The sequence below is a fragment of the Heliangelus exortis genome, chromosome 2, assembly GCF_036169615.1.
Source record: "Heliangelus exortis chromosome 2, bHelExo1.hap1, whole genome shotgun sequence".
Lineage (NCBI taxonomy): Eukaryota > Metazoa > Chordata > Aves > Apodiformes > Trochilidae > Heliangelus > Heliangelus exortis.
Genome location: NC_092423.1, coordinates 49,817,423 through 49,844,770, shown reverse-complemented (window position 1 = coordinate 49,844,770; position 27,348 = coordinate 49,817,423). Strand labels below are relative to the sequence as shown.

Below are 27,348 nucleotides of genomic sequence, written 5' to 3'. Positions count from 1 at the left end.
GCTTCATAGCAGCAAAATTCCTGCATTTTGGGAATTTTGTTGTCTATTCATCCAGTTGGAGCGAATCCAAAAGTAAAAGCGTGGAACAGTTGTGAGTGCTGGCTAATGCTCACAATGTTACTTTATCTAATAGATGTCCTGTATTTTAATTTTGTGTAATGCTCAGATGTCATTTCATCATCATCATTTGGAGTGTGGGGATGATTTGTTATTTTTAAATGAAGATGCACAGAAATGATCTTTAAGAAAACCAGTTCCTTTCATTACTCTGGTACAGTGAAACTGAAAGCATTTCCACTGCAGGGCAGTGAAACCCTCTGTGATTTATTGTTATTATTATTGTGTTCAGTGATTTATTATTTGATATTTTTCTTCCTTAATAGGGACATTTATGAATGTAGACAAATGCTTCAAAACAAGTCCATCTAAGAAACTATGAAATCTAAGAAATATCATCCTCAATAATCTCTTAGAAAGAGAGGGATCTCCACCCTGTAGGTTCTCTGTGCTGTGTGTGACCCAAGTGAGCCCATCCAAGCCAGTGGGCAGCCAAGTCATGCAGATTGCATGGTGTACTCTGTAAGTACAGGGGTGATGTGACACCTTTTCTCTGAAGGTGTCCAGTTGGACTTAGGGGTTTCTTTCCATCTGGCTTCCATGAAACCATTGGCTCCCAAGGAAATCCTGGGAGATCCTACACACTCAGAGCCACTTGGCTGAGTTTGTGGATTAATTTAGGTCTAGCACCAATTTCAGTGCAAGGTCTAACTAAATGAGGTAGGGTCTCATTGGCTTCTTGTGGGATGCCCAGACATCTGCCTGGCCTGGAGACGTGACTGTGTGTGCTCAGCACTCAGTGCTGGTGTTGTCACAGGGCTGTGGACACCAATTCCACCTCCTGGGGACTGCAGGAGGAGAAGAGACCTGTTCCTTGTGTAACCCAACAAAGAATGAACCTGAACACAGGGGCACCCTGGCACTGTGATCACCCCACTTTTGAACAGTGTTATCCTGCCTTCCTCTAAGGATCTGCTGCAAAGAGAACTTAGGAAGGGCCTTTTGCCCATGATGTGACTGTTCTTGTTGGCCTCATTAGGGCTACTCTGATGTGTGATAAATGGTGAGCAGTTCCAAAGTACTTCTGGTACTGCAATCTTCTGTTGGTTTAATAATAGCTATCTTATTTATTATCTGACTTCCATACTGGTACAAATTACACTACAGCTATCCAGACTGGCTAGAGTTTTATAAAAACCTAAGAATAGCAAGGCAAATTTGATAAAAACCTAACAATGTTAAAATCAGTTAGAATTTTGTGGTAGAGAGGTTGATTTTAAAATCAGCTTAATTGGAACCCTATACCCACAAATTCTGTTCTGAAAATAGTTTATTACCAACTGGCCTCTTACAAGACATCTTTTTGTATTTCAGCATACTTGCCAGCCACTACCTTGAAACTTCAGAGCCTATGTTTAAAAATGTCTGAAATAAATAGCATGCACCACATGTAAATCCATATTTAAAATTCTGTGAAGCTATGAAATTGTTGATTAATTGCTTTATTTGGTCACAAATAACACATCTGACTTGCTTGGGTTTAACCTGCTAATATATACCACACCTGTGACTAAAACTTCCCTGAAGTAAATACTGTTCCTTGTCTCTGTTCACGTGATGCTTCTAAATGATGTATTTAGAGAACCACTGTCAGAGAACTTTGGGAGTTGGCAGGAACTCCCTGCAGATCTCTGTAATCACACCAAAAGCCCACCTCTGGCACATTTAATGATGCTCGCATCTCCCCCTGAAACAGCCTAAGATAGATGAGAGGCAAGTAGATGAATTGCACTGCATTCTAGAAGAAATTTTTTTTCTCTTGGTGTGTGTGGGTTTTTTTGGTGAATGTCTGAGATTAACCTGTCTGGGGTGAATTGGTAGCAAAATGAGTTGGGTTTTTAACAAATTTCTACTTCATTGTTGCTAACATACTTGCTTCTTTTGGTTTGTTTTGTTTTTTTTTTTGTGTACTCTTGTATACTTTTGAATTTAAACACATGCAGAATAGCAATGGCTTAATTAGTTAGTTGCATTGGTGAGCAGTTCAGTATAATTTTTAAATCTTGTAGTATTGCTTCTTTAATGGTTATGTTACTCACTATGAAAGTGCTTAACTAGCAGAAGTTCCTACAGATCAGTGCAGGATTACCCTGATTTGCTCATGTATATTATCTGAACATATCCTGATGGTTGGAGCTGAAAAAGGCTGCTTATGGTTGTCAGTTTTATTGGTCTCTATACGTGTGGTACTGCCAGTCAGGTATTACTGCTAAGTGAGAGTGCTTCATTTCGACCAAAAGCCAAGAAGAAATAGAAATTCCTACACCATCTGTAATGTTACACAGCCAGTTTTCTTAAGGAAAACCAAAACAGAACAAAACACTAAATTGCTTAAGCTGTGTATCTGGAAAATAACAATAATAGGGAATCTTTGTAAAACTATATTTCGTTTTGTTTTCAGATAAAATAGGGTCTGTTATACTAATTGCAGGGACAGTAAAAGCAAATGTCCCGTACAGCCAAAGCCAGATGAGTCAAAAAGAGAAAGCACATTCTGAGAACAAACCAAGAGAGCATTTCGCATTCGCACAGATGGATTAGATCGCTATAACCAGATCTGTGGTTCAGGTTGACTCTGGGAGCAGCTCCATCCAGCCCATCCCTGCTCGCTGGCTGCCGGGCTCTGCTCTCCCAACACCGCCACCTGCCAGCAGCTGCCCCTCATAGCTTCTTTTTCGTTTTTATTTTTCCTTTCCTCCTCGTTTCATTTTTTAAAGTTTTTTTTCCCCTTCCCCCCTGCCCCCCCCCCCCTTTTTTTTTTGGTTTTTTTTTTTGTTTTGTTTTGTTTTTCCCCTCATTTCTTTGCTTACCGTTGTTGACAAGCTGTAACTTTTTACTATAGATGACTTAAAATTAATGGCCATTAGTCTCCTCTCACTCGACTGTGAATGAGGGCACCCATGTGAAAGAGAAGAGGCTTCAAATTGATATATTTCATTCCACAACCTCATCTCAGAGCTTTTTAAGCCTTGTCATTAAAAAAAAAGAAAAACAACAACAAAAAAAAAAAACCAACAACAATAAAACAAAACAATCAATCAAACAAAAAAAACCACCAAAACCAACCAAACAAAAAACCAACTAAAAACCAAAAGCCTGAGAGAAAATCTGCTGTAAAACAGGAAGAGCAGCAGGAGGAATGAACTCGGGAGGTAGTGTCTCAGGAGCCGAAGTGATGAGCTTACAGGATGTGTGCCATCAGAAACTTGTCTTTTAGGAAAGTGTCAGCCTTTGCCCTCTCTGTGCCTGGTAGGGTAGGGGCAGCTTTTGAGCTGGATCCTGCCTGAAGGGTAAAATCTGTCAAAATAAGCTTGTTTTTTCTTTTGCAGGGGCAGGGTGTGGGTTCAAGAATCTCTGCATGCAGAGCCACTCTCTCTGGTGCAGAAAAGGTTCATCCTCATCTGCAGTCATCAATCTCCCATTTTATAAAATGTCTCTAGAACACTCCTTGTTTGTTGCACTTATTAGCTAGTATAGCAGCTGGTCAAAATGCAGGTTTTGGTTTGTCTCACAAAGTGAAAACAAAGAAGTACCTCATGTATATCACTCTTCATGTGATTTCATTAGCTCTTATCCTTTATCAGACACAGCAGATGTTCAAGGGTAAACCTAAGACAAAAACACATAACTCACACAGAATAATTTTTATTATCTCTGGAAGACATGCTATTTACAGCAGCAAAGTAACAAAAAGGAACATGAGCCTATATGCCACTGTTCAGTTTGCTTGGCCTGTGGGCTCTTGAATAGCTTCTGCTGGGAATCCCATAGTTAAGATAGCATCTGCACTTCTGTTATAATTTACCTTTTTCTTGTAGTTTTAGCATATATGATATGGGCTACTACATCAGTCCATTGTCCCTATGTTGGAGTGATATTTTCTGCCACATACAGATATTTTTCAGTTTGAGTTACTGATGGCATTTACATCCAGTTTAGCGTGTGCTCTGTTTGTTTGGTTTGCATTTGTACAAATACAGATGATGAGGATCATTTTGAAGACTTTCAATGAGAAGCTCCCTTTTGTAAGGCTAGGTTTTTTAAGTTCTTAGAAAGTGTAATTTAAACAATAGAAGTATGCAAGTTTGACTGTGCCAGGACATTCTCTGTTAATAAACTTTTTAAATGTTACTCATTATCTTTATCTTGCCACAAATAAATTAAATGCTTTGCATTTTTCAGGGGTTTATGGAAAACTGTCAAAATGATGAGTTATTTGATAAAATTTATAAACATTTATACAAGTAAGCCTCACTGTAACATTTAGATACTTTATTGTACTTCCCTTTTATTTAAGCACTTTGATCAGATGCCATTTTTAATCCTGTTACAGTTTCAAAACCTCTCAGTGCAGTCTCCAGGCCTCACTTATATCCACTCAGTTTTCTGAATACTTTGCAGTTGGGAACCTTTGTGAGGAGCACCTTGTCGATATACTCAGGTCAGTCTTGAGGTTTATTAATGTTAATCTCCTGGAGGAAAGAAGTCCATACAAGAAATACTGCTGGCTCACACTGGTGGGTATTCTTCCCTTTAAAACACAATTAAGCAGAGAAACAAACGAGCATGCCTAAGCATTGTCCATCGTGATCCTGTGAATTCCTACTGAGCTTCCCAATTGCTGTGTGCTGATGCACAACGATAATAAAATACTTTCCCAAATTACAGGCCTCTCTCTGCAAGAATTTGCAGGGCTGAAGCTTATTAGGCTCATGCCTGCAACTACAGCAGATGTGTCTGACCTTCTTTTTGATTATCTAAGTTACTGGAATTCGAATTCTGTAGCAGAATGTTAATAGCAATAGAAATGTGTGAGCAAACCACCTTCAGTGCTTCGTGAATGCAGAGTCCTGGAGCAAAACTGAACTGGAAGCAAAGACTTGTACCAATTTGCACACTCTTTAAAACAGTGTTTCTTCTTTATTTCGAGATGTCTCGTAAATACAAATAAACTGTGTTAAAATAATGCATAGCAACATAAAAGTATTAAAAGCAGGGAGACTTCCAGTGGTGAAGTAAACATGTTCCTATGTAGCATGTTTATTGCATGCTTTTTTGCCTGGAAGACCTATGCCATATATCTAGAAGAGTGAATTTCTCAAGCAAGAGATAATACATGTGAATTCTAGAGATTCAGTGCCTTCTTCTGCTTCTGGAAGAATTCTCTAGCCCTATTAAGAATTTTGACTAGCAATTCAAGCAATTTTGACTTCTCAGTAAACATAATCATGAAGAAAGATGTGAATGTGATCACTGTCTTTTTCACTGTTACTATTATTAACCATTTTTTTTTTTTTTTTTTAGGTGGGTGCTCAATTGAACCTTTTTTATAACCAGCTAATGGCTGACATTGTTTTGTAATTGGCTGACCACTGGGAAAACATGAGAGAGAGCTGAATTATACACAAAACGTTTGTGAACAGCTACCTCTGTAAAGCTGGATGAGCCCAGGCTGACCAGTAAACAGAACTAATGAACATATCCTTTAAGTAACAATGGATACCATGTAAAGCTTATACACAAGAGGTAAGGTTTTTGATGACATGACTTCTGCCTTAACTGCTGGCATATGACAAAGTCTGTGTGAATATCTGACAGCAGGACACAGTTTTAGTGTAACCCACTGATTTTGCTAAAATCACCACAGCCTTGATTGTTGCTTGGGGAAATAAGTACCCCTTCAAACAGGGATGCAAAAGGGAAAAAAACCCTTGAAACTGCAGAATTACCACCAGATAGGATGCTGACCTCTGATAAGGTAGACTTTGGGATATAGGGTAAGGGAAAGGTAAAAAGCTAAGAGAAGCACCACACCTGTAGCACTGAGTGGGTGAAATTACAGTGGAAGGATTAAGATGGCATATTTCTGTTCCAGGCTGAGTTCCACTTCATGAGAGATTTAAATGAGGGGCTGATTTTCCTCTGTGACTTGTCACCATTACCAGTATCAGGAGGAAACAGAGGTTGCTGCTAACAATGAGCATCTCCCCTCTTCCCTGATGAAAGAGAAGATAGGAGGCCAGGGCATCAGGAAACTCAGAGTAGCACCAGCCATAAGCAGGCTCTTCTTCTGAGCAGCTCCCAGGCTGTGCAGTGTGGTGTAGGCATGGTCTGGGGAGGCTCAGGGTCCCATTTCAGCAGTTGTTTCAAGCAAGGAAGATGAGCAAATTCCAAACTCTGGTGCTACCACAAAAGAGGTATGCAGAGCCAGTGACCTCACCCCACGGACAATATTTTCATGCCACAAATGCTGTTTCAGAGGTAAGTTTTAGGCCTAATCAGTGTGTGGAAGATGCTTTAGTTATGGTCACATTTTATATGTATTTTTTTTTTGCATAGGAAATGTACGAATGTGTAACAAATCTGTGAACATTGCTCCATAACTGCCCTGCCTTAGGTGTGATTTCATTATGTGTTCTTCTTAATTGAATGGGTTATGGCTGTGACTGAGTGAGAGGTTCAGTTGCTGCAGCCTCTTCATTTTATAAAGGAGATGAAACTTCTTGTGTTTTCAGAGTATTTTAGCAATTTCCCTGCTGTCATGTGGATGCCTGAACTGTTACTTGATGCCTTCATTGTGATTTGTATGCTTTTCACACCGACTGATGTTAATATTTAATGAATTTTAGACCATCATGAAGAGAAGATTCAATGCACACAATGATATAAGTACTCTCCAGTGGTAGTTGTCACTTGAGAAATTATTAGGGTAGATTTTTTTTTTTTTCCTATGGCTGTTCCATTAGAAGGGCTGAGGCTGCCCTGGAATTAAAAAACGGAAATGTAGCCACTGCTTGCAGATAGAGAAGTAAGAAAAAGCCAGCTTGGCAAGAGATTCGGTAAATCTTTCCAATGGAAAAAACATTCAGAAATGTGAAAATCTCTTCTGTAGTAGTGTGTAATAATATGTACCTCTACGGGCTCATCTGTGTTTAAAATGCAGTGAGTCGTGAAAGCTACATTTCCCAGAAAAAAATACGTCCAGGTCATACACGTTATATTTATGTACTGAGTTTGTTAAGTATTCAATACAATGTGGAGCAAATTTTCTGCCCTGTTTGTATTTTTAGGGAATGGAAACCTCTTTTAATGGCATATAAATTATCAATTTGCCTTTGCAGCTTCAACCTGTACAGACTGAGATTACAAAATAAGAAAAAAAGTAAGCTTTCTTTTCCCATAGAGAGGGATTTTACTAGTGGTCTCTACAAATTTCTGGTTATCAGTTTTCAATAATCCTTGTCATGGGTGTGATTTTAGCTTTTAGGTTCGCTTCCTACCTTATAGGAAAAATTGTGATGGAAATGAGGTGTACATCATATCTTAATTTTGAGGACAAGCAAAAGGCTTTCAGAGGTCTTGGCTTGGGGTTTTAGTCTTAAAATGAACATGCCAATCTAATTGTCTTGCATCTTGCTGGCAAGCACATTTTTTTTCAAAATAGTCCTGTGAGTACCAGCCTGTGATACACGTGATTTGCCACTGCTGTAAGTTTTTTTTTGAAAAGCAGCTCACATCCACCCTCCAAAGAAAGAAAAAGGGTCTGAAAACATTTTTCAATTTTTTGTCAGACTGATTTATTTCAGAGAGCATTCTTGTCCCCAAATGAAACATTCCAGTTTGAAGGAAAACGATTTGTAAAATAGGCTTGGGAATCTCTGTCACAGAAAAACCTCCTTGTCAAACAAGTGTCATCCCATCCAAGTCATATGTACATGGCATAGTGCAAAAGCTTGGTTTTGGAGTTGTCTGTTGTAGCTAATATCATCTGTGGTTATGCCTAAGATAGCCTGGACCAAGGATAGCCTGAACCTGGGAAGGGAAAGTGTTAAGGAAGAGCTGGAAAGGCTACAGCCCACCGGGGAGAGATGGACCGAGGGACCATCAAGGCAGGTCAGTCTCCGGGAGGGAGAGCACGACCCAGTAGCTGTCACCCCGTAGCTCCCCAGCCCTCAGAGGCGAGAGGGGGCGGGGGGGAGGTGGAAGGACCCCAAACCCCCCCAAGCGCCGGGCTGCCCCGATGCGGAGAGGCAGCCCCGGAGCTGGGCGGGGAGGGTCGGAGAAAGCCCATTCGGGGGGCAGCGGCCCCGGGAAGCCGCGGGCTCCGGCTGCGGGAGTTTGCGCTGCGGCTGCTGCGAGAGAGGGGGCAGCACAGGGGCCGGAGGGGGGGCGGGAGGGGATCTCGGCGGCCCCGGGCGAACGGGCGGGCAGCCGGGGAGCGGAGTCCCGCCGCCGATTTACCCGCTGGCAGCCTCCGGGTCCCGTCCCCCCCACAGCCCCGCTCCCTCCCGCTCTTCCCTCCTTCCTTTCCCCTGCTCCCTCTGACTGCCGGTAAACCCTGCCCGCAAGCACCAGTGGCACTGACACGAACCGGGCTGCGGAGCCCGGGACCAGCCCGCCGGAGGCAGCGGGCGCCGCCGCTCCCTGCCCAGGTACCGGGGTTTGCGCCGCTCCGGACCTGTCCGAGGATCCACGTTTCCTCCCCTTCTACTCCTCTTTTACCTTTTCCTCTTCTTCCTCTTTGCGTCTCGTCTACTCGATCCTCTCCCTTTCCCCCCGTCCCACCCGCCGAGCGGCCGCAGCCCCCCGACGCCGCGGCCGGCCCGGGCGGTGCTCGTCGGGGCCGGGGGAGGGAGTGGCCGGGCATCTCCCGGCAGGGAAACGGGGTCTGGGGCTGGCAGCCTGTCTGTGCGTCTGTGTGCCGGGGGGGAGGGAGGCATGGGGGCCGGGGGGTGCCGGAGGAGGGACTATGGGGAGAGGAAGGTATAAGAAGGGATGCGGGCAGGGGAGGGGGGGATGATGGAAAGAGGGGGTGCGGGGCCGAGGGGCAGGCGCTGACAGCTGCTTTCCCCGCACCCACAGTCCCCTCCCCCGGTGCCGCCGTGGGGTGGGACTCCCCGGCGGGCCACTGTCTCCGGTCCTGCTCCCCACCCCCCTGCAGCCGCCTGGCGCCGGGGGTCGGTGCTGGAGGGGGGGGCGGTCGGGCTCCGCCACCCGACGGAGCGTCCCGGAGGCTGCCCCGCAGCCGGCAACCAGCGGCACCCCCGGGACGATGCCCCGGCTCGGCTCGGGCTGGCCGGCGGCGCCGCGCCTCGTCCTCCTGGGTGCCCTCTGCCTCCCCGGGGCGCTGGCCTCCTCCCTGCTCACAGGTAAGGGGGGCAGGGGGCGGGGGGGCTCGGAGCGGGCTCGAAGGCTGCGCAGTGCCCACCTGCCGCCGGGACACGCCGTCGGGCGCAGGGCTGCCTGGCATAGCTCAGGAAGGGCGGACGGTGGGAGGTGTAAGTGCGTGGTTTGGTGCAGGTGAACACAAGAACCATAACCCCTCGCTCCCCCCCCCCCCCCCTTTTTTTTTTTTTTTTTTTTTTTTTTGGTTATTTTGGTTTTTTTTCCTTTTACCCTGCTTCCCCTTGAGAGTTGTATTTTCCTGCCTTCTGGGGCATGGAGGGAAATGCTGAATCAATTTCTAGTGCAAGTGAGGAGCCATTAGATTTCGAGAAGCGATTCCAACATGACACAATCCCGGCTAATCAGCGCGAGAGCCATAAAGGGATTTCTAACTTGATTCCGTTTGACAGTCAGCCTGCTAATTTTGACTCATTTGCCAATTGGCTGTCGTGCATTAAAAGATTGCTTGGTTTAGAGCTCATGCTTTACTACTGGTCCAAGTTCTCGGAGCATAATGGACAGCTTTCTGCTGATTTCAGTGAGCTCTGGATCTATCATTAGAGAAGTATCCTGCTTTGCATGGAGTACTCATTATTCTCCACACGTCATCTGAGAAGAGAAAAAGCGTCCTTCTTTGCTATAACTGGGGCACAAAGAAAGTCTAGGTTTGTGCAGCAATAAAAGGCCAGTCATTTCCCAGTTCCCTTTGGAATCTCACAGAAACGCTGACCATCCTTGCCTATATAAAGTGGGCAAATTAAGGCAAGATTTAAAACTGAAGGCTAGTTATGGAGCAGGGGTTAAATGTGAGTGGGACAAAGACAGTTTCCAAAACCATCTAGGGTCCCTGAAATATGTCAGTGTTTTAAAATTTGTATTTCTATTTCAGGATCCGTTGCAAAATGTGAAAATGAAGGGGAAATTCTGCAGATACCGTTTATCACAGACAACCCTTGTATAATGTGTGTTTGCCTGGTAAGTTTGGATTTCAGATAGTAAGAACATTCAGGCCTGTACTAAAAGTAACTGCTCAGAGAGGGGGATATTTCACATTATCAAATCTCGGGTCCCTCTGTTGCCTTTGTGTAACGCAAGGTTATCTCAGAGCTGAGCTAATGGAAAGTAATCCAATCCATGATCTGGCAACAATTTCTTCCACTTGAAAACTCTCGGGCACAAAGTTGTACATGACTTTAATATGACACTGTGAAACTGCATTTACCGTGTGAATTTGGAGGGAGAACTGTTTCCCCAAAGCCAGGCTTGTGCTCAGGGGTCTTTGCGTGTATCTCAGCAGAGAGAGTGGAAGGCAGGGTTTGGAAATGCTGCCTCTTCGAGGTCCCACGTGCTTGGTTTCACACCCCAGTGGCTGAGGAGCTGCACAGGGGTGCAAGGTGAAGGCTGCGCCGTGACTGTACAGGCTGTAATAAGACGACTGTGAAAGCACAAGCGATGCTTTCATCTGAGTGCTTTGTTCCAGGGATGACACCGCCTGCTGTGCTGGGAATTCAGTGGTTAATAATGTTAACACATTTTGGGGAGAAACATTGCCTTTCCTTGTAACTCTGCTTCTGAGTTAAGCGTTTTTGGGAGCGATTCAGCTGGACAAGCCAAGACTTAGGAGGTATTGAAAAACAGTTGTTCTAAATAAAACTCCCTACAATATATTTAAAAGAAAGTCATAAACCTTAATTTGCTGTTGAATGCAAGGAAAAGTATAGACCAGAAAGCACCGTGTTTTACATTTTGGAAGTTACAGAATAGCTGAATGTAAGGAATGTGTTCTACTTTAGGACTGAAATATCAAGACACCTCTGCTCCGTCCCACTGTTCTATTATTTCTATTAATATTATCAGCACTAGGCAGCATTATTATAACTCTTTAAAGGACTTAAATAATTGTTTCAGACTGCCTTTTAGAAGGCACAGTTGGCAACTGTAGGAACCTGATCTTGAGCCCCCCTGAGGGTGTTGTATATCGCTGCACTGAGTTCAACAGGTTTTAAGTGAGATTCAGTGATAACTTTTTAGCTAATAGTGATAAAGAGTAAGTTATTGATTCTTCTGAGTAGAGGGCATGGGGAAAGGAGGGGCATGGGATGTGGTAAGTAAAGAAATGAAAGGGAAAGCAAAAAAAAGAGATGAAGCTGTGTTTTATCGTGGATCACCTTCCCAAATATGTCTGCCACCACTCTTGCTAATGGAAGCTGGTGTTAACCAGCGAGGAAGCAATTTATCTGGGAAGGAGCAGAAGTTCAGTCTTGGGCATCAGGGCAATAATGCATCAGGGTAAAATACTTGTCTTTATAGATCTCTCTAGACCTTGGCTTTATTAAATCAATGAGCACCCTTTTAATGCATGAACTGCAAAACACATTGGATGTAAGAACTCTAAATCTATACAGTTTGCAGAGCATACTTGAGTGGAATGGTAACTGAGGGCATTTGGCTCCTTTCTGTGCAAGGAGGGCACTATGTTTTATTAAGAATATGGATGCCTAGTGAGTTACCAGTGTTACCTGCACCAGATATGCTCTGTTTAATTTCTGCCAAGGTACGAATTCAGTCTCTGTTTCTTGCATTGGAAGCTGTGAGACCTGGTAGAGGAGAAGGAAACCAGTCTGCAGATACTGACTTTAATACTATGCAGCATCTGAAGCCATGACTTACTGGGCAGCTGGCTGCTGAAATCTTTGTTCAGGCCTGCCACAAGGGAAAAGATCAATTTTAAGAGGTCTGGGGAGAACAGAAACAAAAGAAGCAATGTGGTGATTTGTGACCAGGAGGGAGGAGTACACCAGGTGTCCTAACTGTAAATATTGATTAGTCTAATAATGATTCAGTGAGGAACTTTCTCTGGAAGACTGGTCATACTTTTCAAAGGTAAATCTAATGGATGCTCATATCACAAGGAGTGAGCAAGTAAAAAGAGAGCTTAATCAGCTGTTCTAGGAAGGAAGCAATTGCTGTCCAGGAGAGAACAGGAAATTCAACAGAAGGCATTTGTGTTAAAAACACCAGTAGTGTAAGTAACTGAAACACTGGATTGGATCATGGCAGCTCTCCCCTAGAGGTGATACATTTCTGTGACTGCAGCTGCCCTAAGTAACTGCACAAGTTATTGAAATCTGAATGGCTCTGGGAAACAGAGGAATGTCAAAATAACATCCTTGCAGGACTTCCCTATCTCATAAATGAGAGAAGTAAAAACGGAAATGATGGAACTGAATCATAAAAGGTTTGACAGAACTGACTATGCAGGTTCTGTCCTGCAAAGCATGGGGATGCACCCTAGTGAGGAAGAAACAGGCAGGCAGCACAGGTGAAGCAGTCTCCAGCTTTCTCTTTACAGGCTAAATTAGTTGGGAGGGCAAAGCAAGGGTTAGTCCTCTAAGAACAAATGTAGTGAAAACTGGAAACTCATAGATTATGGGTAAGCTGCAATAATGCAGCAAAGACTGCAAAGAGCAGTTACAAATGCAGTTCCTGATACACCACCGAGAAGTGTTGATAGGAAGATCAAAACCAAAAGCTGTCTTTTCTCATTGACCATCAGAGACAAGGCAGACTGATGTTCACAGTAGGAAGATGAACAGTAAGAAGGCAGGCAGAGTAGGCTTCTGGGGGTGCTGTTTTAAGAAATCCTCTAGCTCCTGTTGTAGAGTTACTGATAACACAGAACCCTGAATCTTGAATACAAAAGGGACACTGGTGGGGAATCTCCTGGAGACAGCCAAATTTAACTACCAAGCAAGACGAGTGCATTCTTAAACATCTGCTGTAATATGTGGAAAGAGAAGTTGTGGTGATACAGGAATTTGGACTAGGGAACATGTGCTGGAGATTTCCTATATAGCAAATAGCAAATAATTAATTTCTGAAGGATTGGCAATGCTTTTCTAATAAAAAAGCACTGCAGCCACCATGAGATAATGCTGGTTTGGACTTCTTTACTTGTCAAAATGAAAAGTGGTGGAGCGCACAGAACACCACTGATGCTGTTCCTTAATACAGGGAAACAGGTAGGACTAAGACCATGTGTGTGTGTAAATGGACATTGTAGCTTTGTATGCAAGAACTGCCAGCCCCTATGGTCATAACAATGGTCATTTTTAACATCTGTAAGAATAATTTCAATGTGAGCTTTTACAATTACAACACTTTAGCAATCATATATCTCTGTCTCTAAGCACTTAATAAACATGGATGAATTTGATCTCCAACAAGCTGGTCATTAATTACAGCAGACTGCAAGAAGTAGCCTTTTTAAATATATTTTTTTAAAGAAAATCATCAAAGAAAGATTGTGGTTTATCCACAAGTAATTTCTTGTAGGACTGTGATGAAAGCTCAGGTCTCATAACTCCTGGTCTAATAGTTTGACTACAAAGCCATCCCTTCTCACTTCATGCACTTTGACTTTACAAGTGGAAGTGGGTGGTATAGTCACAGTATGAATACACTCTTTTTTTATTGTCTCTCTGACAACGGGCAGGCTGCACGGATGCCAGGTTTTTGGTATGTCTGCTCTCCTGAGCCAGTTCTGAGGCCTGGATGGACAAAGGCAAATTAAATCTGACTTTGTGATCCAGAGGTTTTGAGAACTATGATTTATGTCTTGCTGTTGCTATCTGCAAAGTACTGTTAGAGCCAGTGTGCTTTGGTCTTCTGCCCACTTCCACTTCAGATGTTTGTGGTTCCGCATCTCCGAGGAGATACACTGCCTCTGGAAAGCTGCTGTGCCACCCAGCTTTCCATAGGGTTTGAGATACTGGGATAGGGCATGACAGGCTGAAGGCAACTTGAAAGTTCCTGCTTTCTCATGCCTGCTTTCTCACTTGCCTTATATGCTGTTAAACAGAGCAGCTGGAGGAAGCACTGGCATCCTCTGTGTGTAGAGCTAAAGGGTTAAACAGATACACAGAAGCTGCACTGGAAAATTGTTTTTCTTGAAGCTAAGTCATGTAAAAAGTGAAGAGTGGCCCACTTGTGAAGTGGCGTGGCTTAGCATCCATCCCATTTTTTGGGATTTTTTTCAGCTTTTTTGATAGCTGAAGTCTTGGATCAAAAACAACTCTCAGGAGAAGGACTTGGAGGGTGATGGTTGCGGAGAAACTCAGTGTGAGCAGGCAAGATGTGCCTGCAGCCCAGAAAGCAAGCCATGTCCTGGGTTGCATCAAAAGAATCGTGGCCAGCAGGTCAAGGAAGGTGATTCTCCCTCTCTCCCAGTCTCCTGAGACCCCACCGTGTCTAGTTCCTGAGCTGCCAACCTAAGAAGGAGATGTAGCTCTTGGAGTGAGTCCAGAGGAGGGCCATGAAGATGATCTGAGGGCTGGAGCCCCTCTCCTAGGAAGACAGGCTGAGAGAAATGGGGTTGTTCAGCCTGGAAAAGAAGAGGCACCAGAGAAATATTATAGCAGCCTTCCAGCACATGGAAAGGGGTCTACAGGAAAGCTGAGGAGGAGCTTTTTACAGGGGCGTGTAGTGAGAGGACAAGGGGTAATGGCTCTAAACTGGGAGAAGGGATATCTAGCTTAGACATTAGGAGCAAATTCTTCACTAAGGGTGGTAACACATTGGAACAGGTAGCCCAGAGAAGTGTGGAGGCCCCATCCCTGGAAGTGTTCAAGGCCAGGTTGGATGGGGCTTTGAACAAACTGGTCTAGTGGGAGATCATGCAGGGGGGTTGGAACTAAGTGATCTTTAATGTCTCTTCCAACCCTAGCCATTTTATGGTTCTGTGAAAGGATAGAAAATACTCTAAACTGCAGCCAGCTCTGTGTCAGAAATTCTGGGTGTGATGTGCAGTAACAAGGACTAAGTCAACCAGCTCTGAGAAGAAAAATATTATTGTCAAAAGTAGGGAAACTATTATCTCAAATAATAATGTGGCCCTAGACAGTACAAAAAAAAAAAAAAAAAAAAAAAAAGAAAAAGGGAAGGTTAGAGAATGATTGATTATTTTATGGTTAGTGGTCAATAGTAAGAAAATCTTATGTCCTACTGGTTTCTGAAAATCAAAGTAGTGAAAACGGATTATGAAGTTGACTGTAAAAAGCTTGGGTCTTAAAGAACTTGTCTGAATTGGCAATGGTGATTATAGCTAAAAATATATGATCTTGATGGTATTCAAAATGGAATGATGTTGATTCAGTTTGAGAAATGGATTCTTTTATTTCAGTTATTAAATGCTTTAAGACCACAGGCAATTATAACTGCACTACCTAATGCAAAAATTCTCTTCTAAAAATATTCTCCCACATCTGTGGAAAACTGAGTTTATTTCAATCCACAGGAGCTTTTCACACTCTTTTGTGCAGTTTCAGGAGCCCAAACATATTATGTATGACAGATTCAGACCTATTCTGTAAGTTTTGGACTGTCTGTAGCGCAATATATACTGAGGATTTTATTTTTTTTTTTTTTAAATGTTAGGGAGGAAATGCTATTACCAGAAAATTGGGAGAACTTTTGGTTAGTTTTCTTTTATATGGGTGTCAGCATATAAAATAGGCACGGGATATTTAAGTTCAACTCTGGTACAAGTACGGTAAATGATCAAGTGCAGCAAGAGTTTTTGTTGGTACAGCTTTTTGGCTGGAAGGTATCTAAAACTCAAAATAGAAGTAGGCTCACACCTGATATTATGGCCTTTGCTTTCAAGAAATATATATTTCAGCATACGTGCGGAAAAGACATAAAAATGCTACAGTCCATCGGAAATAGGTGAAATGAGAACCTGTGCATAATTATAGGACTAGAATGTAAAAACCCCCACAGAACTAACTTAGCCTGAATTAAACTTCTCAGTGCTGAGTTTTTTGAAGGTGAGATGAGCTCAGCAGTGACAACGATGACAGGTTCTGGTGCTGGTAGTGGTGGTGAGGAGAGCCATGTCATTTAGTGCTCATTTAACATCAACCCCATGAACCCTGAACACCTTGCCAGAAGCAAGCCAAGATCCAAGAATAACCTGTCCCCTGGCCAATGGTGGATGTAGTTTTAAAATGAATGGTCCGTAAATGCCAGCTGAAAGGGACAGGTGAGAAATCAGGTACTGTAAAGAAAGAGATAAGTATACCATAGCTAATGGTGGCCCTCACAGTGAAAGAGCTTTTTTTTTATTTTTTCAAAACAATGAAGGGTTTTATTTTCAGTGTGTTCTTTGTGGGGAGAAAAGGTATTTTATTATTTTTTTAATTTATTTTTTCAAACTACTTCAGAACAAAACGAGTTGTGTCAAGAAACAGCTGATAAAAGCCAATAGTGAGCTTGACAAACCACACAGTGCCATTTTCCCCACTTTTTCCCTCCCCACTTCCTTCATGCCTGCACCTCAAACTTGCCAGTTGCACCTGAGGATTGGTAATCATATGGCTCAACCTTTTATCACCTAAATCCAGAACAGAAGGAAATAAATGTGAGCCAGAAGGTGAAACCAAGTGTTGGAAACCTGAGAAAAGTTTGGAGACAGGAGCTCAGGAAACTAGAAATCAGAGCTTTGCTTGGCGTAAGTTTTATTCAGCATGAAACATCATTCTGCAGTTTAAATTTCCGCTTTTAAATCCAAATGTGCAATGTAGAATTTGACCTTTGCTCATAAAAAATTATGTTAAATTCGTTGTTATAAGATCGGGTGTTCTACCTAGCTTGAACTGACAGGAGTGAAACTGAGTGCAAGCAAACCTAAAAATGGAAGAAATAGCCTCTGGCCTTGGTCCACTCTACATCTCCCTCCTCCTCTACATTTCTCCCCCCTGAAATGGACCCCCATTTTCTCTCTACAGGCTAAAGCAAGAGAAATGCTAGATTTGTCCAGGTTCTTTACCTTCTTGTGTAGTTGGTTTCTGTGGCACAGTACACAAGTTGAAAGCTCACAGCTCGCCTGAGAGCAAGTGTTTGACACATGTTCAGTGAAGATGGCAGTGTTTCTGTACATGAGGATTCAATTGTTGTTGCGTCAAGGTATAATGCGGCCCAGATGACTTCTAGTGGAGCAATGCATATTAAAAAAAAAATAAATTAATCATCAAACAATTCTTTCATACCTATTTTATTTAATTTCAATAGTTTACATACATCAGCTGCAGAATTTACCAAGACTTCATCTTCTTTCAATCTAAATATTCTTGGTTCTTATTACTGTATAATATAATCAGCTTTCTCTTCACCCACAAAAATAACAAACAAAGAGACAAAAAAGCCTATGATACAGTAGTATTGTGATAGTTTTCATCCCTGTATTACTGCAAAAGAGATTGTTGTTTTGATCGGTGTATAAAGGGCTCCTGGAACGCAAACATGCTCCAGCACGATGAAAGCTTTACTAGTTTTTATCTGATTTTAAAAAGATACAGATGTATCTCTTAAATGAAAAAACCCAACACCCCACATCCCGAAAACAGAAAACAGTCATAACTCCATGTTTGGTGTGGCTGGGCATCCCATATGTGCTTTATGGAGACCAAAGAACAGCATGTGAATGTGTGTATGAGGATGCAAGTGAGTAGTGAATTGAATCAAGAGCCCAGAGCTGATGAAGTACCTGTTGTGGAAGTGGTTGCTTTGGTAGGTCCTCATAAAGGAGGATTCAGGTTGTTTCAGCTGTACTTGTTCTTCATTCAGACAACACCTGTCAGGCAAGACTTTGGCCTGAGAATGAAGCACAGACATTGGTGAAGGTGGTTGCTGTAGCTTGGTTCTCTAAGTTTCCAACAGCATTGTTGAGGTAATGTAAAAATTCAGTTTTAGTCCCATATACACACGTAGCCACACTGGCTAAGTAGTACCATGTACAGCACCTCATCTAATTTTCATCTCTGAGGAATGAATTCAGATTGCATGGCTGGGTGTTATGCCTGGTCCATCTGTCAGTGGCTTTTGAAGTCTGCTTTCTGCAATTTGCTTCACCTCCCAGAGCTCCCTCAGAGCGTGGCACGTTCTGCACAGGTATGTTTGCCTTCAGTCCTCTGCTTTATTGGGACATGGAGCTTGGAGATGCAGTGCACAGTCATATGTGATAGCTTATGATGATGAAGCCTTTCTGGAAATCTGCAGGCCTGGAAAAGCTGTTTCATGTTGTTCTCAAACCACATGGGATAGTGAGGAGTTCACTACTTGCACATTTCTAACATAGAGTCAGCTGCATGGAGCAAACATATATATATATATATATATATATATATAGGCAGTGCTGAACTGATTGCAGGTCTTGGAAAAACCCTCCTGGGAGAGAGGTGGTGATATGTCACTAATGATGATGAAGATCCAGTCCATCAAGTATGGAAATGAGATTCTCTTTGGTATAATGAAAGGATCAGAGAACTCAAATACAAAAGAACATATTTGATGTGTAGAAATAATATGTAGAAAAATATGAAGGGCACAAAAATGCCATAAACTAAACAGAAAAAATGTAATATAAGTCGCAAATGTCTTTGGAATGTGCCTACAATAAGTGAAAAATGGATCAGTCTAAGTTAAGACACTTTTTTATTGGCAATAAGAAAAACATTATTAAAGAGCTGGTCCCATATCAAAATGGCATTTTAAAGGCATACAGTTACCTGTATATAGTTTTTATTAGCTTTCAAGTTTCTTCCATTGAGTTGTTAATGGTCTTTTTAAGAATTATGATCCTGTAAGTGAATGGTTCATGGTGTCAGTACTTCTGCTGTTCTGCTTTGTGCTGCTATATAAAAATAGATATTTTTTCCCCACCAAATATCTGGTTTTTATATCCCCATCATGTTTTAATAGAAATTTTTGAGGGAAGAAAAATATTAAGCAACAACCAAAAAAATCAAATGAAAATGCAACCTTTTAATATTGAACTTATGGTCAAATAAAAGACCATTGTGAAGAAAAAACAGTATTGTATAAAAGCTTTTACCTGTAATACTTCTATTAAAATTACTTTTGTACTGGTACTTGCTCATATTGTACCTAGTAACTGCTGTAATTGCTTCCTCTGAGGCCTCTTGGCCTCTTCATCGTATGCATTAAGCTGCAGCTAAAAAATTCCTAGTCTGACCATTTGTCAGATTGAGCTCTGCACCAGTTTTGCATCCAACTGGATCAAGTGCTGAGCTCTGGATCCAAGTACATCATGGACCCCATCTCTTCTTGTCATCCTCAGGACCTAACTTCTTGTGCTCTCTGAGACCTGGATTTCACACTTTTCTCTTTGTTCCTCACATTTATATATCAGTCGTTAATATTAATTTGGAGGGATTTTGTTTGGTTTTCTTTTTCTGCCTCTGCTTGGACTCCTCTTGCTTTAGATAATGGATCAAAATAGGCTGTTAAACTAAGACAACAAATGATAAAACCATGTCTTTGTGCATCATCTGTGATATGCATCTTCTTTACTTTTTTCTCCATCTATTCTACACATCAGCCTCCTGGCAGTAGCTGTCATTTGCTGTGTTGCATCTTTGATTTTTCAGAGAGGGAAGCATTATATGTTTGTGCTGTAAAGTACTACAGCAGAAGGCAATGGTATTAAAATAGCAGTGGAGTTGGAGACCTATTTGTTCTCATGAGCAGAAAGGAAGAACATGTGAGAAAATGTCATCTGGTATTTTTCCTTGACAAACTGAGGTCCCAGTTTTTTTAAGGCTTTGTTTCAAGCAAACCTTATTGCAAAGCTTCAATGATAAAGATTGAATCTGGTTTTCTGAGAGCTGTGCTTACATGGTTGCACTGCATTTTGCTCCAGAGCAGGTCTGGTTCACACAGGGCATCTGCAGTCTGTTGTGGGGTAGTGATGCTGCCTTGTGCATACAGAAGCCCCAGCCTGCAGCACTGAAACTTCTTGCTCATTGAGTATTTAGGGCAAATTCCTCAATCACAAAGATGCTTCCATTTCAGTTCTTAATTTCTCCCTGCTGAGCACTGTGTTAATTTTGATGTCCAGAGCTGGACTTGAGAAATTGAAGACTGCCATTTCTACTCCATGCTGAAAACCAGAAACCAGGTCTTTCTCAGCCCTGGGCTGTTAAGGTGCTCAGTTGTTACCCCAGGTGCCCTTGTTTGCCACTTTCTCCATATGGCATGGTACATGGTGTGGCTCACATCCTCTTCTGTAGCTAATGATCACACTTGAAGCATGGGAGCTGCAGCTCCACACTCCTCCTTACCCGGGGGGGATTCAAACTCATATGTCCTAAAACCCTGGCCAGGAAAATCACATTTCTGACAGCTCACGGGCTAAAAGTTGTCTCTCTTGGGATTTGTTTTCTTGTTTTGTTTTTCAGTGGTTCCTGACATTTTTATATTCAAATATATTAAGTAGCTTCAGTGGGACCTGGATCTACCCCAAGGTCTGGAACCATCAAAGTATATTCTGATGGCCAGACAGTCATATGTTTGCATCTGTTTTTCAGGTTTGTTCTATGATTTGTTAGTGGCTGAAGAAAAACAGACCTTGATTGTCCTGAGGTTTTCTCCTTCTTTTTTCTCTCTGGGTGATGATGTGCAGTTGAGGCATGGTTTGGGAGAGAAGGGAAAGAGCTGATAAATGGCTGCTCTAAGGCTGTGTAATGGTTATCATCTGATTGTGCCTGTTAATGAAACACCTCCAGGTTGTGCTGCTTGGGAATCATTGGGGCAGGAAGGAGCTGGGCAGGGTGGCTGAGCTAGAGATAAGGCTATTAGCTGAAGAATTGCCTGTGCAACTCAAAATAATGATAAGAGCTGCTGGCTCTCCTAGTACAGAGAGAATATTGATCATTTACTTGTGACAGAGAATGGTTTTTTTTTTCTGTATGTGGCAGTGCATGGCTGATCATGTTCATATTTAGGACTTCACCCCTCCCAAAAAAATGCAGTTAGCTTGGTTAAGTGGGTTGGTGTTCGGTCTGTCAAATGCTTTTGATTACAGTAAATGACTGAAATTAAGTTGGCGGGCAGAATGCAAAGCATGCAAACTGTTCAGTCTGTAAACCAAGGGTTGGTGGATGGGTTGTTTGCAAAAGCAGTGGATCAAAAAATGCTGGACACTTAAAGCCATTATACATTAAAATGCTGATGGTGCAGTAGTGTAAGAAACCTTTTTAACAGAAGAATTCTTGAGGCATGGTTTGTCTATGGTCTAAACACATTAAGCATTTCTGGAGAAACTTGCTGATGTGGACATTTAAGATGCAGTATAATGCACTGATACTGAACCAGAGCTTGTTTAACATGAAAATGCAGAGGAAATAGAAGACGTGTGCAATTTGTATAGCTTCCAAAAAAATGTTTGTATATGTCCGATTTAACTTGGCAAGGTTTCTAATCCTGAAGCAAAACCTATTTGTCCCAAAAATCAATCTGTAGTGGAAATTAAGAAAAAATAAATATCTAGAACTCTAGGCTGTCGTAGTAAGAAATTGCAGCGGTTTTATGTACTTGTTGTTACAAGAGGGGGTACATATTTGGTGCCTAAAACTATACGTAGTCAGTATAAAGAAAATATCTTTGATGTCAGGTTCCTTGGCATACTTACAACTGTCCACATAGGGAAATGTACAAAGGTCGAAGCCAAAAAGGCAAAAAGAAAGCAAATCACCTTTAAGAGAAGGGAGGTTTGCTGGAGGGCATCCATCTGGAGAGATGGGTAGGCAGCTCCAGGCTGTTCACTGTGCATCACCTCTTACGTACCAGACGGTGCAAAAACTGCTGGTGGGACAGAACTTTAGTTGAGAAAATGTGGATTTGAAGTGAGTCCAGGAAAGTTACGTACGGCTCTGGAACCAGAGGTCTAAGAGGATTTTAAGTGTTTTCTGGAGACAGTATTAGTACTGTGCCTCTGTGGACGACTTGTGACTGTGTCTATAAGGTACTGCTACCATTAAGGGATGTAGGTTAACCAACCACATAGTGCTTAGGTTAGGCTGTATTGGGTCAAGCAGTCCATGTCCAACAGTTTTGCTTCCTCCATTGGGGAGATGAGTTGGAACGGGGATTTCTCAGAACAGAGAGCTCAGAACAGAGCAGAGAGAGGACAGGAGTTGCTGAATATAAGGCTGTATCCTAAGCCCCACTCTGTTTTGGGGCCAGGTGCCTCATTCTGTGTCCTTCAGGGTTCATTTCTCTGACCTGGGTGACAGGAGCATCTCCTCTTAGATGATACAGCTTAGTAGTTGGAGGCTGTGGGAGAAAACAGTTTATTGTGAAGTACACCAGGAGTCATTGATGCAGAAATTAGTGATCTCATCTTGGTCAGGAAATTTCCCGCTCTTCTCTAGGCTAGAGAAGTGCATTTCAATGCCTGTGCAAAATGCAGCAGTGTAGACAGGCTGCATGAAACATTCTTCTTCTTTCAACCCAGATCGGGCTGTGACTTGGCAATGAGAGCCTTCTCTTATTGCAGAGGAAGGTACAATTAATAAAAAAATAAGCTTTTGAGACCTCAGGTAGATACTTTTCACTTTTCTTCCATTTACTTCAAGTTCCCATTTTTACATGACATTTTAGACTCCCATCATAAAGAGCCCTTCTTAAGCTGAAGGTGTAAAACCTTTGGCTTTCAGACCATCTTTCTGACTTCCCTGAGGTTTTCCTGGCTGCCTGGGTAGTAGTGTTGCTGCCTGAGGTCTTGCTCTACAAAGAGATCACTGCCGTCCCCCACAGTGAAATCATCCCTGGCTCCCTCATGAGTGCTGTGGACTTCCAGCCAGACATAATCTCTCTTCTGACATTTGAGTCTCATAATTGGGTTAACAAGATGCTATCTGCGCTCTGTATTTATGTAAATATAACCTGCTAGCAAAGATCTTAATGGCACCTGATATATCATGCTGCCTTTACATCTATCAAGAGGTACCACTGCAGGAGTCTCTTCCAAAAGCAGGTAGTGTTCTCAGTCCCATGAGTCCCTTTATAAGCTGTAAGAAATACTGGTGGTCAAGGCCAACCATTCATATGTCTTTAAAGTGTCCCACTGGTGGCCGAAAAATCACTTTGTCAAGATGACAAATGGCTTGCACATACCCCATTCACCTTATAGTTTCACCCTAATGTCAACTTCATTTACTTGTCAGAAACAGGTATTTTTTTTTTACTTCCAACAGTGCAAGTAGGGCAGGGGAAAGGAAGGAGTGAAGGGAACCCAGGCTGAGGGAAAATCTGCTTGTATGGCTTCTATTCAGTATATTATTATAGCTGAGATTCACAAGCTTCGGACCAAACAGAATCTGTTTGTTTGTACATGTGCAAAACAGAAAGAAGGGAATTTGCTTTTCAGAAGTGAGAACTCTCCCTGCAGGGCTATGATTATGCAAAAACATGTTTTAACCACTGGATTTTTGAAGCAGAAAGTGGTTGTGCAATATAGCTTCTTATTTTGGACAGCAACCTTCTTTCCAGAGCAACATTTAAAAATAACCATTTAATTAACTGGGTCTACCCAGTACACAGGGCATTGTGCATGTGTCTGTGCTGAAAAGCTCAGCTCAAACCTTTAAACTCATGTGGGTGGTTTCATTGACTGCAATGGTATTGTCATGTGGCTGAATGATCACTGCTGTGAATGAGGGAGGGCTGATGCATCTCACCCAAAACCAGCAGGGGCCAGGCCACAAAACATGGTCAAAGTCAGCTCAAGGACTGTGAAAGTGACCTTGACAGCTTTGGCTTTTAGTTTTCTTTCAGTGACTTCGGTAACACTTTTGTCAAGTTCACAAGTCAAAATACACTTTTCCTCCTAGTAGTTACACTGTGTATAGCTGTATCTATGCTTATTTTGTCAAATGTGTTTGATCACAACAAAGGCAAGCTTACTCCATCTTCCTTCTTTACATCTGATGGAAGCTTTGCATCCATCAGACATTTGAGTAGATACGATGTAGGAACACAAAAAACTGAGATGCATTAAATAAAACATCATTGTAGCATAACTCTTTTTGACTAAATTCTCCCTTGGCCTTCAGCCTTCTTTTGCTGGCATCATGTGGAGGAAGCCCACTTGAGGATGGCTGCTGCCAGGGGCTGTCCATGAGTTAGGATTCCTGGCTGCCCCTCCAAGATGTTATTAGCGTGGAGCAGTTGCAGCAAAAAGGAGTAAACTCATGTGGGTTGAAGGCAACATTAAAAGAGCCTGAAAGCTCTTGCCCCCTTCAAGGAGTCCTGGCTGAAATGCTTTTTGGTCCTTGTCTCATCCCACACAGCCTCTATAGAGGCTGACAAGCTGGGGTCTGCCCCTTCTCCCTGCAGACCACCGTGAATAACCTCCTCCTTTTTTCTAATATCACTGTGCAGCACAGGCAAGATCACATAAGAAAACAAATGCGGGGTCAGCTCTCAGTTTACTTGCAAGTTAATTAAAACAGCAGTGTCTGGAGGCCTCTTGCCTAAATAATTTTATAATAAAACCCAGACTTTTGTTGCTTTCTTTTGGGCTACTATTTTTATGTAGTTGTTGTTAGAAGCTGTTGTTCCTCAAGCTTTTTGGTTGTATTTCAAAACTCGTCTCAATTAAATAAAGAATGGCTTTTTTTTTTTTTTTTTTTTTTTTTTTTTCCTTTCCAGCTTAAAAGCTGTACTACTAGAGAAAAACTTTTAGGAGTCCTATGGGTTATGAAGCTGGGATTGACAGAGATTTTCCTGACAAAATAACATAAAAAGAATAACGTGGAGATTAAAAATCTTGAAGAAAATAAAGATCGCTCCTCCTTTTCTCCCCCAGCTGAGGTCTCCTGTTGCTGCTTCTGGCATGCATCACATCTTTGAGGATACAGTATCATGAGAAAACTGTCACCTGGTGATGTATTAGGGTAATATATCATGAGAGCATCGTTTCTTTAGAGGATATGGGCAGTAAAAGACTTGATTCTGGCCAGACAGAGCAGCAGGGAGCCTTGCTTTTTTTTCTTCCCTTTTCTTTAATCTAGCCCTGGTTTTGTGTTGTACCGAAGTGAGTTTCTTCATGGGATATGACTTGTTGCAGAGTCAGTTAGGAGGCCCATTGGGCTTTTTAAACTCTTTAAGAAGTACATGGCCTCAAGGGCTGCTTTGTTCAAAGTTTCTGAAGCAGGCTCAAGCCCCAGAGCGGAGCATTTGCCACTGCCTGAATCTCCAGTGTAAGGGTTGAGTAAGCAGACTTCAGACAGAGAAGGCAATAAAGATGCAATGACAGATAACTGTTGTATGGAAAATGTATTTGTTGTTTTAACCCATCAAAACGTGATGAAATTATATTTATAAAAAAAACAACCAATGCATACCCTTTAAATATCATCAAATGAAACTCTAGTTCACATAAGTACAAAAAAAAAGCACTATTCGTCAGTATTCAGCCTATAGTAGAAAATACAGTTCTCTCATCCAAAAATAGGAATTCTGAACTGGCAAACTCAGGTTTTTATGTACTTTTAAGAATTGTATTCATGGTTTTGTTTTTCTCTCATTGGCAATATCTGCTGGAAAATAAACTGAACACAGTCTATGGAACTAGGATGGCCATAGATGAGAAACAGAAGTAGAGTATTGTTAGGATACTCTTTTGTTGTGACAGAGTTATTTTTTTTAGATGGAACAGAACATAACATAACACCATGGCTTGATCTAAGACTTGTTGGATTCAAATGATTTAATAGTTTGCTTTAAACCTTTGTCACAATCTGATTTACCCTCTATGAAATTGGCTTGATTATTCATCAGTGCCATGTTCAACATTTATTTTGGCTAGAATTTACTTGGAGTGCTTTCAGACCAGTTTGGCTCAGGGATGATATGAGGAAACTCTGTCTCCAAGCTATCCTATAGCACATAAGGATGGGTAAGCAGAGCAGCATGCTCCAGGAGCTGATACACCCAGAGTAGCAATGCTGTTCCTCACCTGTTGACTCCAGCTGTGTTTGGGTAGCCTCTGGATTGAGCTAAGGTAGGAGGAGATTTTATGGCCCTCAGCTGCTTGTCCATTCCCTGGCAGATTAACTTCTGCCCCCCTGGCTTCAGTCAGGGTACAGCAGGTTAGTCTGAACCACATTTTCAAGATCACTCGTTTCCCTCAAAATGTGTTGTCCAGTGACCATCTGACATGTTTTGCTGGCTGGTTTGAGTGCCTAGGAATATCCAGCAAGGGGTAGATTGTAAGATCATAGAGTTGAGTCAGCAAGCTTTAACCTTGTCCAGCAGCATGGGTACAGGTTTGCACCCTGAGCTTCAAATTGACAGATATTGCCTGTGATTACTGTTTTCTTAGCATCAGATTTTGTTGACTGATTATTGTGATGACAAATTTAGAAAAAACAGTTTTGTTTGTTTAAAGTTTGTGTTTAAAAAATGTTTAAAATTCATGGCAAAACTTGTGAATTTTAAATGCTTACATCTTGTGAAATGCAAAGGTTCTGGTCTCCCAGAGGAACCCCAGTGCATACCCTTTCCCTGAAACCTGGCTCCTGGATTACTGTAGGTAGTTTTTTGAACCAGAGTATAAACTGATGGGAACCTGTGTCTCAATGACTGTACCTCTTCTTCCTAGAAGACAGTCATGCTATTCTGTTGACCTGTAAAGAGTTTTGCCTTTAACTTTGCAGCTGAAGAACACTCATCCCAAGTGGCACTTGGGAGTGGAGGTGAAGGCAGGCAGGTTGAGAGTTATGAAATCTGGATCTTGCTTTGGCTTTCTTGCTGACTTTAATCTGTGGTCATGGTCATTTCTTCTGTCTGTGTCTGTCACTATGCTTACTAGAGCAGGGCTGTAGTCCTACGATGTGCTTATATGCTGTCTGATGTAATGGGATCCTGATCCCAGATGCAGCCTCAGCAGTTGCATTAATGCAAAGAAATGTAAGAGGAAGAAAGTGCTTTCTTTTCACCAGGTAGTAGTGCAGCAGGCTGCTGTCAGGGAGTGTCAGGATGGCAGCAGGCCACTGAGGTCACTTTCCTCATGCTGGTGAACATCATTAAACACACTCGAAAAAAAATAAATCTGTTCAGTCTGTAAGGGTTTGTGAGTGATGTGTTCTGAATGACTTGCTCATACTCATGCCTTCCTCACAGCAGTGGGGAATACCCCTTTGCAGTGAAATTCGGTGTCATCTTTCAGCAGGGCCTTTGTTTTAATCTTCTTTCCTAGGC

General features: G+C 42.2%; 1 protein-coding gene across 4 annotated transcripts in view; it reads left to right on the top strand.

The window, feature by feature from the left end:
• The first annotated feature begins 8,453 nt into the window (after positions 1–8,453).
• The window catches only part of BMPER (BMP binding endothelial regulator), a 146,610-nt gene continuing 127,715 nt past the window's right edge, over positions 8,454–27,348 (top strand). Inside the window, exons 1-2 of one of the 4 annotated variants that reach the window (XM_071736066.1) lie at positions 8,454–8,549; positions 10,172–10,257. In XM_071736066.1, coding sequence (XP_071592167.1) covers positions 10,243–10,257 — 15 coding nt within the window. In that variant the 5' untranslated portion in view covers positions 8,454–8,549; positions 10,172–10,242. Of the gene's footprint in view, positions 8,550–8,938; positions 9,267–10,171; positions 10,258–27,348 lie in introns of those variants that run through there. The other 3 variants (XM_071736070.1, XM_071736067.1, XM_071736068.1) reach the window with 3 other exon arrangements.